The 13,901-nt window shown below is 42.3% G+C and overlaps 1 protein-coding gene across 1 annotated transcript in view; it reads left to right on the top strand.

Moving 5' to 3' along the window:
• The window catches only part of fam49bb (family with sequence similarity 49 member Bb), a 33,611-nt gene extending 25,909 nt beyond the window's left edge, over positions 1-7,702 (top strand). The window contains exons 7-13 of the mRNA XM_077012254.1: positions 1,023-1,162; positions 4,013-4,090; positions 6,030-6,146; positions 6,267-6,346; positions 6,513-6,639; positions 7,120-7,190; positions 7,519-7,702. Coding sequence (XP_076868369.1) covers positions 1,023-1,162; positions 4,013-4,090; positions 6,030-6,146; positions 6,267-6,346; positions 6,513-6,639; positions 7,120-7,190; positions 7,519-7,582 — 677 coding nt within the window. The 3' untranslated portion in view covers positions 7,583-7,702. The remainder of the gene's footprint in view (positions 1-1,022; positions 1,163-4,012; positions 4,091-6,029; positions 6,147-6,266; positions 6,347-6,512; positions 6,640-7,119; positions 7,191-7,518) is intronic.
• Positions 7,703-13,901: the final 6,199 nt, after the last annotated feature.

Below are 13,901 nucleotides of genomic sequence, written 5' to 3'. Positions count from 1 at the left end.
GAGCAGCTGTGTACTGCTGAAGGTGATTTAGAACTTGTTTGAAATAAAGACTCCGAATTGAGTTACTGGCTGAACAAATGTGCAGAGCGGGAGCTGCGATAGGAACCCGTTCTTCAGACAGACGGGCTCCTTGTTGAAGTTCTCGTTCTCTTTATTAATCTCTTTCTCTTTTGATTTCCATTTGCTTAGCAGTTGATCTGTTTGAAATGATGCATGCATGTTTCAAAAGGTGAAAAGACTCCAGAGAGCACAGAGTGAAAACCACTCAGAGCGAAAACCAATCTGTGCTGGTAACAACAGTTCTACTTCATGGCCCACTGTGTGCAATCTCAGCTGCGGCCTGGTCAGCATGCGTAATCTGTTGCGGACTGGGACCGGAATCGAAACTAAAACCAGGGCCGAAACGCGTCATCTTTGACATTCATCTCGAAAGCGTAGAGCCAATTTGGCAGATTCCGCGTTATGTAATCTAGACGCTGTAGCATCCGGTGCGGTTCCGTAGGGCCCGCGGAGGAAAGGATCAGGACTGGGAGACGTGGCTTAGGCTCGGCTTCTGCACATGTTGTCTTCAGAGCTCCATTGTGACCATTACACACAAGGCTTAGAGAGAAAAGGCACGCGTGTGGGTGATCAGTTTGATAGTAGATGACAAATCTTTCTTCAGATTAGATCATTGCTGACTTTGCAGAATGCTTTGGTATGTGTCCTCGCTACTGTGGTACGTGTAATGTTAGGGGTGATTACGGAGCTGACCAGTGAACCTACTAAAAGCTTTAGAATTAATCTTTACAATCTTGTAATAATCTGTGCGGTAGGGATTCTAAAAAGTTTACAGTAATGGTATCGAATATAGATTGTATATTTTGTGCTTATGATTACACTTTGAAATTTATAATAATGACATGAACTTCTTACTTACTTACGGACATTTAGGCTCAGTGCTTCAATATGTTCTAACCCAAAAAGGTTCCACCGCAGATTGTGTCGGTAAAATGTGTGATTGACTTTTGCCCCACCTTCAGAAGCAGCACTCCACAGTCTACTGCGGGCCCTGACCAATGAGACGTACAGCGACCCCACGCAGCACCTGGAGCGCGAGCAGGCCCTCGCCAAGCAGTTCGCTGAGATCCTGCATTTCACGCTCTGCTTTGACGAGCTGAAGGTGAGACGCACCCAGAACTTCTCTCTCACTCTCTCCAGATTGCTTTTCCTAAGTAGCAGGTTGCAGGTGATTAAGTGTTTCGGACAACAGATTGTTGCATTCAGAAATGTTTTGTAAACTGGCACCTTGGAGGGATCGTACAGCCAATATCCGGGTCAGACGTCATTGTCAAAAAAACCCAAACAAACAACAAATGGCAAATGGAAACCCATTAATCAGGGAGGTAGCACAGTGATGACGTGGTTTATGGCTGTTTGGAGGCTGTGATGGCTGTTTGTGAAAACACAATAATGATGGCTCCTCTGAACCAGATGGGAGAAGTCTATTAGCAAAACTGTTGCTGGCTAGTTTAATCCATTTTTTGTGATTTAAATATGTGTTTTTGTTTTTGTTTTTTTTTCTTTGTTTTTATAGAGTAAATTGTACCATAGGGCAGTCAGACTTCTGTGCTTTTCAGGGCTCCTGTAACATTGAGCATTTGTTCTCAAATGCTAGTGATTGACCAAGGATTATATGGTACAGCAATCTGCTAATTCTGGATAATTACAAGCTAACTTTTAAGGGAACAAGGGAGTTATTTGTCTTTTCCTACTTTTGCCATTTTATTCCTGGCCCCTTTTTCCTCTGGCAGCTCCTAATGGCACAGACGTCATCCAATCACTCCACCGAGACTCCGTTCCTCGTTGCGGCCCTGTTGCCTTGAGTTAGTGTACAGTTCCCAGTGCCCTTTATCGGCAGTGGGTCATAGCGGTTGGTTTATCTAACGAGCCCTGCTCCACTTGGCCGGGTGTTGGCGTGCGAGACCCTGGCAGTGTGGTAAAGGCTGGCTAGTGGCCCGCCTCCTGCATCCTGGGTAGCAGAACTCATGTCTGTCATGACCAATCAGATGCCCTTCAGTCCAGCCCAAACCTCGTTCATACCAGAGCTAACGTTGTTGCCTAACGCGCTCTCTCTCTCTCTCTCTCTCTCTCTCTCTCTCTCTCTCTCTCTCTCTCTCTCTCTCCCCATGCTAGAATACACACACACATGCACCACTTCACCCTGTGGCGGTGGACTGGGATGGCCCAGATAAAGAGCCCCCCCGATGGGGGTGCTAAAAGCAGGCAGGTAGGGGGTGTAAGATCGCGTGCCAGCCTCCACCCGTCCGTGCCCCCACCCTGCTTGGCACTCTGACCTAGTTTAGGCTGCCAGTGCTGGTCACTCTGGACTGGGATGGGCAGTTGAAAATGGCACCAGTGGTCTGCAGCATAGCAGACCAGCCCATGGAGTTGGTACTGATCTCCTCATAGTTGAGAACTGGGGTTTGCTCCTGAAAGCATATTTGTAACATTCTAGAAACATAATGCTAAAAAATGCTGGTTGCATGTTCTTGCAGTTCATAGGTAGGGTGACCAAACGCCCGTATTTCCCGGGACATGTCCGTATTTCACGCCCGGTACCGAACGTGAAATACGGACATGTCCCGGGAAATACGGGCGTTTGGTCACCCTATTCATAGGTGCAGGTTACAGATCGTCACTGTTTTTCCCACTGTAGTCCTCCCAGATTAACACAGTAAACGTATTGGTTGGTTACCTGCCTAACACAGTATGAAAGGAATATGATTTATATGGCACCATCAAGTAACACTGACAATTAAACAAACTAACTAACAAATCCAAAAAGAAACATATTCAAAATGAAAAGATAGAAATATGTATTAGGGTTACTACATTATTTGTGTGTGTTAATATCTACATGTCTGTTCATTGTGTAGTGAGAAACAAAGGTTTCTCTTAAGGACATGTGTGGATGAACCAGCCCATCTGGGTTCACTGGTGGCCAGTTTCAAAGTAATGGCAGGTTGGGAATTTGATCTGTGTCTGTGGTCACACACACACTCTCACCAAATAGGCTGCTTATTCATTTCCTATTTTGTATATGCACAAATAAACAAAGGCTTTGGTGAAAAAAGCTAGCAGATACGAAGAAGTGGGGTGATGCAACTTTGGTGTGAAAAACTTGAGCTGTTATCGCAAATATCAGCATACTTGGAACACTTCTCAACCAGTCAGATTGTCAGGTCAAAATTGTGGTAGAATACGCTGTATGTGGCTTAGGCTGTATTGTTCAAATCAGGATCATTTGCACTTATTTGTTTACATAAAACAGTTTTTCTTTTGACGGACTGCACAAGCAAAACATTTTTGTTTTCTCTTACAATTTGGAGAAACGCCCACACATGACTTGGTCATGTAAGGGGAAACGGAACATGACAGCACAGAAAGATAATCGACTGTAATCATTTCTGTCAGAATTATTAAGTACAATAACATGACCTTTTTACCCATGAAAAAAGGTCTCTCTAACTGACCTTTGACCCCCTCTATCTGATCTCCACTCTTCCAACTGCGCAACCCTGAAAGTGCTCGCCCACGAAATGAGCATGCATCTCCCATTACGCCACATTTCCACGCTGCTCGCTCTCTCATCACAAGCATCGTGTCTACAGCCCTTAGCTTCAACTCCCAGCCGTCCTGCCAAGAGGCCGCTCACGGATCCCCAACTAGCCACGCGCCGTGAAGAAAGAGGCCATCTTGGCCTTCGTTGGGAGACCAAACTGTGTTTGAGCAAAGCTATGGCTAATCCTGTCATTCCCTTTTTATGTTCCTGGCTCCCTTAAGCTGTGTTTACTCTGTGTTCTTCAAACGCGCCTGTCACAGAGAACCTCATCCAGTAGCTGAAATGCTACTAAAGGCAGGCAGCTCGGTGCCTCGCGATCTCCCAGTGCACATGTCATGTTGTGTGCAAAATGGCAGCTAATGTCTTGGAAAGGGGAAAAAAAAACTTTCTTTTTCTCCCCCTCTTCAGATGACGAATCCTGCTATTCAGAATGACTTCAGTTACTACCGGAGGACTCTGAGCCGCATGAGGATGAATAATGTTCCAGTGAGTTCCCGATAAAAAGTGCTACCATTTTCCATTTTGTACCAACCCTGTCTATTTCTCCTTCTATTTCTCTTCTCCATTCCCATGTATGGTGTGTGTGTGTGAATGCATGCTTGTACGCATGCGCACACACACATGCACATGCTCAGTTCCATGTTGTACTCCTCTGCAGGAGTTAATAGGGACGGTCAAAAGGGTATTCCGAATTTTATGCCAACTGTTTGTAACTTCACTAACAGCCAACTTCACTACTTTAGGTTGGTGAGATTTTACCAACACACACACACCCACACACACACACACACACAAATACAAATGTCTCTCAAGGGTCTACAGAGCCCCAAACAGGAAGTAACCTCCCAAAGGGAGAGGTAGCAAGTTCGAGGCTCTTGGTAAAGTGTGCTGTGGTGCACCGACATGCACTCTTGCACCTGAACCGTAGTCAGCTGCACACACACTCCCTTGAGACGCAGCACTCTTAGGACCTGAAATCTGATCTGGGACCTGCCTAATATGCAACCCCGAGGGACTCCTCACTGCCCAAGACTCAGTTGAGGGGAGTGAGGTTGGTATTCCCCTCTTATACTTCCCTACTGAACTCCGTAACCCCTCAGCCGTAGCTCTTCCCCAGGGCCATCGGACAGAAACCGTGCTGAAATAGCCAGCATGCGGGCTGGCACTGGCGCTAACCTAAACCCATGTTTAATTCAGGAGCTTGTTTTTGTTTCTGGTCTCACTAGAATGCACAGGTGTATGTGATTTACTGTATAATGAATTCACTCATTTATGAAATCATGCAAATGTATTATAAATAGTTGAAACGTTCATAGCTGTCCCCAAGCCTTGATAGATTTTAGTGAGAATAGCCCTGAATAGTTTCGTTTCTGTGAAAAAAATATTTCAAACAAATCTGCTTTTGAAAATTCAGGTATATTTTAGCGGTTACTTGCAGTATCTTGAGATATATTATTCAGTATGTTTACATTAACAGAATTTGGTAGATGCTCCATACAAGAGCATCTTATGTCTTTGACGGTACCTCCTTGGGAATCAAACCCATAACCAAAGAGTTATTATCATCTCCATCATCTTTGCCTTAACTGTCCGATGTTTAATTATTTAACAGGCGTACCATCATAAACGCATGGTCGGTTTACAATGAATTGTAAAGGCACATGTCTTGATGTCAGTCATTTCTGTCCATTCTTTATGCCTTCCATTACGCTAATGGACTGCTACTTGCATGGCAGATTCTTGGTGGTGATAGCTCCTTTATCCCTAAATGAAAGGGTTTGCCTTACTGAGACGACCTTTTTAGCGTCTGACCAACGCTATTGACTGTCCAATTGACTGGAGCTATGAAAGTACATCAGTAGTAGGGATCATTTTGGTGACCTAATAATAATAATAATAATAATAATAATAATAAAATGTAGGCTATAAATGGAACAATATCAGAGAAGAAGATAAACTGAGACAGGTCTGTATAGCCCAGCTCAACCCTTGTGAAGCGATTAATAATATATACCCTGCTCCTGAAGGCCCTCCATCTCTTAGAGCTCAGGTGTCACATGTCAGATTAAAGGCTTCAAACATGTACTTAACAATATCTTCAAACATGTCTGAATGTTAGACTGTGTGTAATATTTCTGGTTTATATCTATTTATAGAAGGAGAGTTGGGCAAATGTATCAGACCTGTGTTGTTCATCTAAAATTTGGGACAAAAATGTTTTCCTTAGGAAAACGCTTCCTTACTATATTTGGGTCAAATTCAGCCTGCAGAAATACTGCTTTTCTTATTTAGTTTGAGTTTTGACCGTGATCAATCAGAACTTGGCCGTAATTGGGTCATCTGTTCGTGATCAGCCTGTGCTGTACTTTATCTCTGTACTTTCTTTCTTCTTCAAAACAAATAATTAGTTTGATGCTCCTTGCAGACAGAGGGAGAAAGCGAGGTCAACAACGAGCTGGCCAATAGGATATCTCTATTTTACGCCGACGCCACGCCCATGCTGAAGACACTGAGCGATGGCACGACGAAGTTTGTGTCTGAGGTAGGAGACGCCAGTTGCCATCGGTTCATTAGTAACTCGGGGGACCTTCTGCTCATACATAATGTATGCACAAAAAAAGGCCTGCTGATTGGCTCTAAAAGGCAGGCACTGCTTTTACAGAACAAGACCCTGCCGATTGAGAACACGACAGATGTGTTGAGCACTATGGCCAGCGTCTGCAAAGTCATGTTGGAGACACCGTAAGTTCATCAGGGCATCTTTTGAATACGCGCTTGGAAAGATTAACAAATCTAAAAACACGACTGGAATACCAGAGGATTTGCACACCTGATTTAGACGGCGGGCCCAGTGCCACGTCGTCCGGCGTGTGTCTAAGCACTCGTGTACCGCTGTGGCACTTTACAGGGAGTACCGGAGCCGTTTTAGCAGGGAGGACACCGTGTCCTTCTGCCTGAGGGTCATGGTGGGGGTCATCATCCTCTACGACTACGTCCATCCTGTTGGCGCCTTCTCCAGGTCCTCCAAAATAGACGTGAGTGGACCTTCTGCTGTGGAGCAGGCCCACCGCTCCTTTAAAAACTCTTGTCAAGCCTTTGAAGGTTCAGGTTTGAAGTTTGTTGAAAGGTGATCACAGGAAGCTGTAGGCACAGGCCTGCCAGGACTTTGAATAGCTTGTTCAGAAAGCTCTTGATGAGCACAGGATACTAACGGTACTTATTTAAAATATTTACAAGGTAGTGACATGTTTCATAACTAGTTAATTATAGATTTCACATAGATGAGTTAAAAGTTTCACATTATGTTGAAATACAGCAATTCACATGTAGGACTTTGAAATATACAAATCAGTCAGAATCGGAGGCAGTTCTTTGTTTGATCCCCCCCCCACACACACCTTTCGGTCCATGGTGATAACGTTAGTGAGAAACATTGTTGGCTACGGTCTCAATGGCCTGTTGTAATAGGAAAGTAGTCACTGTAACCACCTTGTAATGTTTGTGTCTTTGCACAGATGAAAGGGTGCATAAAAGTCCTCAAAGATCAGCCTCCAAACAGCGTGGAAGGCCTGTTAAACGCTCTCAGGTGAGGAGTGGAGGATTTAACCTTGAACCTTAACCTCTTAACCAAATGCACAAACTTTAATTCTGGCATGCCAGATGTTTGTTTTGAAGATCAAACTCTGTCATCACAGAACCGATCCTTCTAAATCAGATAAAACCCCTGCATCATTTGTTGAGTAAAGTAAAATGGTGTTGAGCTTGTGCATCTGTTCACAATGCAATTTATCACAGGTTCAATAGCTTCTGTTCTCAGATCTGTTTAGGAACAGATTAATCCAAATTACTTGTTGAATTTGACTAATTTCAGGCTAACTGTAAAACAACGATTTTGTTTGCTCGTATCCGTGCAGGTACACGACAAAGCATCTGCACGATGAATCGACTGCTAAGACCATTAAGAGCATGCTCCAGTGATCAGCCGCTCTGGGATATACACCACTAGCCTTGCACAAATGTTTTGGGGACACCCCCTCCTCCCCCCCTCCCCTTGAACGATGGCTAAGCACAGAAAAAAAATGTCTTTTTACAGAAAAACGTACAAATCAGACACATGCTTCACTCATAAAGTAAATAAATAAATAAATAAAGCGAATGCTATTGCCATTCTGTGTTTCTGTTTGTGCCAAATCAGTTCTCCTGAAAAAATATTCACACATCTGAAATATGGCCATGTTACTGATGGCAGCTACAGTGTGGTGGGGGACATGAAATAATTGTGGGATTATTTTTGTGGTTAATATTTTAATTTAACTTCTTTTCCTGTAAAGAGGAAGGGGAGTGTTTTTGACTTGAAAATGAAAAAAATAAATATATATAGATAGAGTGTATGTGTGCGCATATATATATATATATATATATATATATATATATATATATATATATATATATATATATATATATATATATATAAATTTTTTGTTTGAATTAATATTTAATATGTCCTTTGCATGACAGAAAAATGTGGTTTTCCTCTATTTAAGATGAGTGCAAACTAATGTTTCAAATTAATTTCTCTGCTTGGTTATGTGTAAATTTGAGTACATTTAAATGATGTTTTACTTGTTTAAATGGCACTTGTCAGAATGGAAATTTTACTGATAGAGCTGTCCATGTTTTAGATATCACATTGATTAATGTGTTGTTTTTTTTTTTTTACTGATTTAAAAATTTATGATAGGTCAATATTGTTTTTGCTGTATGATTACTTGCGATGTGCTATTTGGGGAAAAAAAATTAAAAGTGCTTCATTTTTGTAACTTTTGGTTTGTTTTAGTACTCTTTCAGCAGGTTTTGCAGTGCATTTCAGATCCCACACTCCAGATTCTGGATACTACACCAGGAAGGTGTATAATGTTGCTGAAACACAGGCTCAAAACATTATATCTATATCAAAACATTATATCTATATCTTGACACATATACAATATAACAGTATTTTGCACCGCAGTGTTTCAACAACATTTGTGCAAACTTGACCATCCTGTTTTATACACCTTGGACACAGTAATGTAACTTTACTGAGAAGCAGCTAAATCCCACACCCTGTGAAGACCTCCGTGGCGCTCCTCCAAGAACCTCACGCATATTTCTCCCTTACACGCCCACTTGAAATCTCAAATGCTAGACTACTTGTGATGTCAAGATTTGAGAAGAGCTAGATACATTTTTTGTTCTGAGCGCAAACTCACCAATACATGTTCTAGTGTTTTACTTATGTCTCATTTAAATCCTATTTCCTCTTTTTATGGTTCCTGACTTCCTCTTATCTTTCACCTACTGTTTTTTATTTTCTTTAAGTGCGATTACTGTTTCACTGTGAATGTGCACTAACTGACCCATCACATTTGTGCACTTGTGCAAAATATACACTTCAAGTTTGGTGTGACACTTTGAGGACAGTTGAAATAGTTCAGTGCAGAGACTAATACTGTTGGACCTTGTGCAGAGACTAATAAGCGCTGCCCCTTTTTGTGTGTGTGTGTGTGTGTGTGTGTGTGTTGGGGGGGGGGGGGGGTTAAATGAAGGAAAGAGATAGAGAGGGATGGGCAATGAAGCAGATAAAGGAAAGTGGGTGTGGCTGTAGTTGGGTGGTTGGGTCATGTGCTCCCGCATTAGACGAGGATGCAGGCGAAGGTCAGAGAAGCAAGAGATTCTGCAGCGTGTCCTGGACATTGGTACTGAAGCTCCGGGTCAGGGAGGGAGGGAGAGAGAGAGAGAGAGAGAGAGAGAAAGGGAGGGAGGGAGGGAGGAAGGGAGGGAGGGAGGGGGAGAGAGAGAGCTAGCAGCTCAGGTCCTGGGTGTGTCCTGTATCTATGCAGCATTACTGTATAGTCTGGGGAGAGAGGAGGGGGACTGTTGGCTGGCTGTAGCTTCTCTGCAGTGGTGCAGTAGTGGGAGTGAAGGGGAGCGTGCTGCTTCTCATTAATGATTACAATTCAGTCAGGTGTCTTTAAAGTTCACTACTTGCACATTGATCATTGGTAATACGTTATAGTGCAGTGTTTTTAACAGTGCATTAGGTTCAGCACATGCAGGGCAATTAAGAATTTAGGGCTATAACAGGTAAAATTACCGTGATTTTAAGGTTATATTAACTTACATTTATTCCACAGTTAAACTGGTTCACAGGCAAGAATTGCAAAAATGTACTTAAATTAATAAACAGTAATCTTTGTTTATTTAATAATTCCAATCAATAGGCAATTAGATTTTAAAAAATGGCCAAATACCATTTTCAAAACAAATCACAATTTATTTGTGAGCCAATTTGACCGGATGCTAGAGGGAAGACCTATCAAGCTCAAAGTGACAAGAGTCTCCAAATGAATTGAGAGAAAACTGGCCAAAACCTTGAGAATTCCTCAATCTCCCTCAGATCAGTTCAGTAAGCTTTACTGGCACAACTATCTTCATTTACAGTATCGCCAGTATTGTCTCTCTCTCACACACAATTTATTTTACAAGTTCCCCTCAACCTCTTTGTAATGCAGATGCTGATCGTATTACATGTGGGAGTAGATATTAATTTACATTACATTATGTGCATCAGCCCAAAGGCTTTTGGTATCAATATGCATTCTGCAATATCAGTGTCTGCATGCAGAGCGACCCAGTCCAGCCCCGGTGTTGTATGCAGTCTTGTGGCATGCATGGTGATTAGAGCTCATTTTTCATGCGCAGTATGCTAAAATATGTTGGGTATGCAAGTACTGCACAGGGCACCAGCAATTCCTCTGCACATGCACATTTTATTAGAATTTGTCAGTGTTGATGCTGAATATGCTGTGTTGTAATAGTGTTAACACTTTTTTTTCCCCGTTCATTAATTTTTCTTGGAATTAAAAAGTGAAATGAAGAAAAGGAAAAAAAAACCCCATAAAACTCAAACTTGTCAAAATTTTAGTTTTGGCAAGTTCTGTGGAGCCCAGATCATGGCGTCTGTGATGAACGCCAGTGTTAGAAATGAGCAGAGACACCGGAGCGCTCTCGCTAGCCTGCACGGCTCCCTGGGAGTCCTGCTGCCAAGCGGTGAGAAGATCGTCCCTATGAGTCTCCACCGCATGCTGTTCCTCAGGGATGTCTAGTCCCAGCTGAAGCTCTTTGAGCTGGAGGAACTCAGACAGAACATGCAGTAATGTAGTCCAGTCTCTTCTACAGTGTTGTGTTTATATTAAAACAGTTCTACGTCTGTTGGTGTGTAAATGTTTTATTTTTCATTCAAATCTCTTTCCTCAGTTTAGCATTTTTTTTAATACACCCGTACTGTATTCAGATGGGCTACCAGTCTAAATCAAATCCAAACACTGTGATGGGCTGTTAGTGAACAGGACTCCTGCTGTCTGCGATGCCGTCAGACTGACCATGTGATTTGCAGTCAGGTAAGACTCCTGATGTAGGACCAGAGCCAAAGTCAGAAATTCCCATCCCTCCACCCTATAGTTTTTCACTGTCCATGGCTCTGGGTCTAATTAAAGATTAGATTAGCTCAAGCACAAGTTCAGTATAAGGCAGAAAACTGCAGTCAGAGCACATGGTGTCTACAGCACGCTTGGAGCTTAGAGGGGTGAGGGCCTTTCTGAAGGGCCCACTAGTGGCTACAGAGCCAGGATTCAAACCCACAACCTTCTGATTGACAGCCCAAAGTCCTTCTCACTACGCTCATATGAACAGCAAATTCACTGTAAATATTCACTTTGTTCACTGTAAATATTTCATTGCTAACATTGCTTAACTACATAAACATTCTAAAAACATTTTGTTTTTTCATTCCTCGTTGAAAATAATTAGGGCTTTGTGTATTGTCATGTGTTCAAGTGTTCCTTCACAGAGTCAAACATTGTAAGAGAAAGAGGAACAAAGAGTTTAGCCGGATATGGGAGCTACATTAGCCGGTTCACACAGAAAGATGAGGGACGCACTGTTGCATGAGGAGTAACGGCAAACCACAGGACTCAACTGTTGTGTGTTCCTCTCATTAGATAACAAACGTACCACACAGACTGACCCACTGTGTTCTCACTCATAGCGCACGTTCACCTGACGAAGGCCGTTCTCTGTAACGTTTTGTAAAGTTTTTGAGTTATGCCGTCTAGTGATAAGAGAAGATGTGATAATTGGCCTCCTGTCAATTTTGAATCAACTGAACGAATGTAACGTCTGTTCTGTTTTTGTTGTTGTTTGTTTGTTTGTTTTTAAGGCTATTGACTGAATACAAAAGCTGAGGCCATCACAGGCTGGGTTTGGCAAGATGGCTGTGAACCTTATATCAACCCAAAATCTGAACTGTGCTCTTTCAACCCACAGCACCAAAGCATAGCACCCTAGAGGGTGTAAGGCTTGGGCAGAGAGACTTCTGGGTAAACTAGAGACAGCATTGGTGCAGGGTTGGCACCCGTCATGTTCTCTTCATTTCTCATGTATCTACTTAAAATCCTGCCACAAACTCTTAAAAATAATTATAAAATATTCACTGTGGTAAGTACATAGGAGTTTATCACAGTGAGTTCTTGGAAGGAGATAATTTTTTCCCCCTAAATGAAATCTTTGCCTTAAAAGGAGCTTGGTATGGAATCAGTTTTGAGTGCCACAGATCAATTTTACGCACAAAATAATTCCATTGGAGCTGTTACTGCCAATCACAACATTGACAGATAGCATTTGGTCATTCCAGCTAGCTTCGGTATAAACAGAGCTTTGAGTTATAGTGGCACATTATGGAAAACACCAAGCTGCCGTGTTCATAACTTGATTGCCTGCACCATTTTATTTCAGCGCGCTTTTGAAATGCACCACTCCCGCGGTGCACTCTTCCTCTTGGCTGCAAATGAAAGCGACCTTTCCCAGGCGACGGGGCTGTGTGAGGGTTAGTCAGGGTGAAAGTGAGAGGAGACAGTAAAGGCTGTGGAGGATGTGGTGAGAGTCTGGGCCCCCTCTCAAAGTGATGGCCCAGTCAGCACGCCGCTCTAGGTGCAATTTACACCTCCCCAACTGCAATTTGCTCCTTCCATTGCACTTACGTACACAAGCACTCAAACATCCCTCACACTTTGGGTCTCTCGCTAACTGACCCACAGAACAAAGCCGGGCCCCTTCAAACATGTTAAGTGATACTCAGACTGACTAACAGGGGCATTTTTTCATAGGACTTCTATTTCTATTACATTCCGTTAATACATTGAAACCCCGATCTCAATTCCCTTTGGAATTAGTCGGTTTTAACAGGTTTAGGCACAACAATGTCACAATGTGTTACCTATGTCAAACTGTACTGCAAACTAACTGGGGTGAACTACAAAGTCATCCTGACTCCATACAATATTGTGAACATTTTCCAGATGCATCTAACAGATGCTGACAGATAACTGGCTTGGCAGCTTTTGCAAGGACAGCCTTTTCAGAGAAACAAACACAAGTGTGATCATGCATGCTGCACATGTACAATATCAATGAAGAAGTTCAACGGTAACCTTTTTTTTTTTACAGTCAGTGAGTTGCTTACAGTGAAGACAAGAGTCAAAGCTGACAGTCAAACCACAACCTCATCTCAACCCTACCTCTCCAGGGTTTGCTCTTCTAAGAATGACAACGGCTATCTGTTGAGCACCCCCCCCCCCCCCACACACACACACACACACACACCACAGACTCACTTCCTCTAATTCATTCCCCTAATTGGCAATGGTTTCCCTAACCACTTCACCAGTGGTGCCCAAACTATAACAGCCTTTAAACTATATGACAGCTCGATGTACCATAATTTGTGATTCATTTTAGTAAGTGACATGTGTTTGAAGCTTTTTTCAATATTAGGGTTGTATGTAGTAATAATATGAGTAAGGTATTAGTAATGTATTAGTAATTTTTACACAAGAAAGTTTGAACACAAGTGAAAATTTGAACACAAGTGAAAGCTACCCAGAATTTGGGAAATAGAAACCTGGCATCAGAAGTAAAGCCCATTTTTGCAATTATTCACATTTGCATTCTAACTTTAAAGAATCCAAATGTGTTTGTTCACAGATTTACTACATGTGAGTCATTACTATATCCAGGGATCCAATTTGGGGGTCATTTTACTTTGTCTGTTTGTTATCTTTGGGGCAAATTTGAATGATTTGAATATGATTTCAATGTTATGCTGATTACTACTCACTTTCTTTGAATGAGTTTGAGCTTGAATGGGAATATCCTTTTACTTTTTAATATCAGTTTATATAATTTCATTCATCAGATC

This window comes from Brachyhypopomus gauderio, chromosome 7, assembly GCF_052324685.1.
Source record: "Brachyhypopomus gauderio isolate BG-103 chromosome 7, BGAUD_0.2, whole genome shotgun sequence".
Lineage (NCBI taxonomy): Eukaryota > Metazoa > Chordata > Actinopteri > Gymnotiformes > Hypopomidae > Brachyhypopomus > Brachyhypopomus gauderio.
Note: the sequence above shows the minus strand (reverse complement) of the source record. Positions and strands in the feature narration are given on the sequence as shown.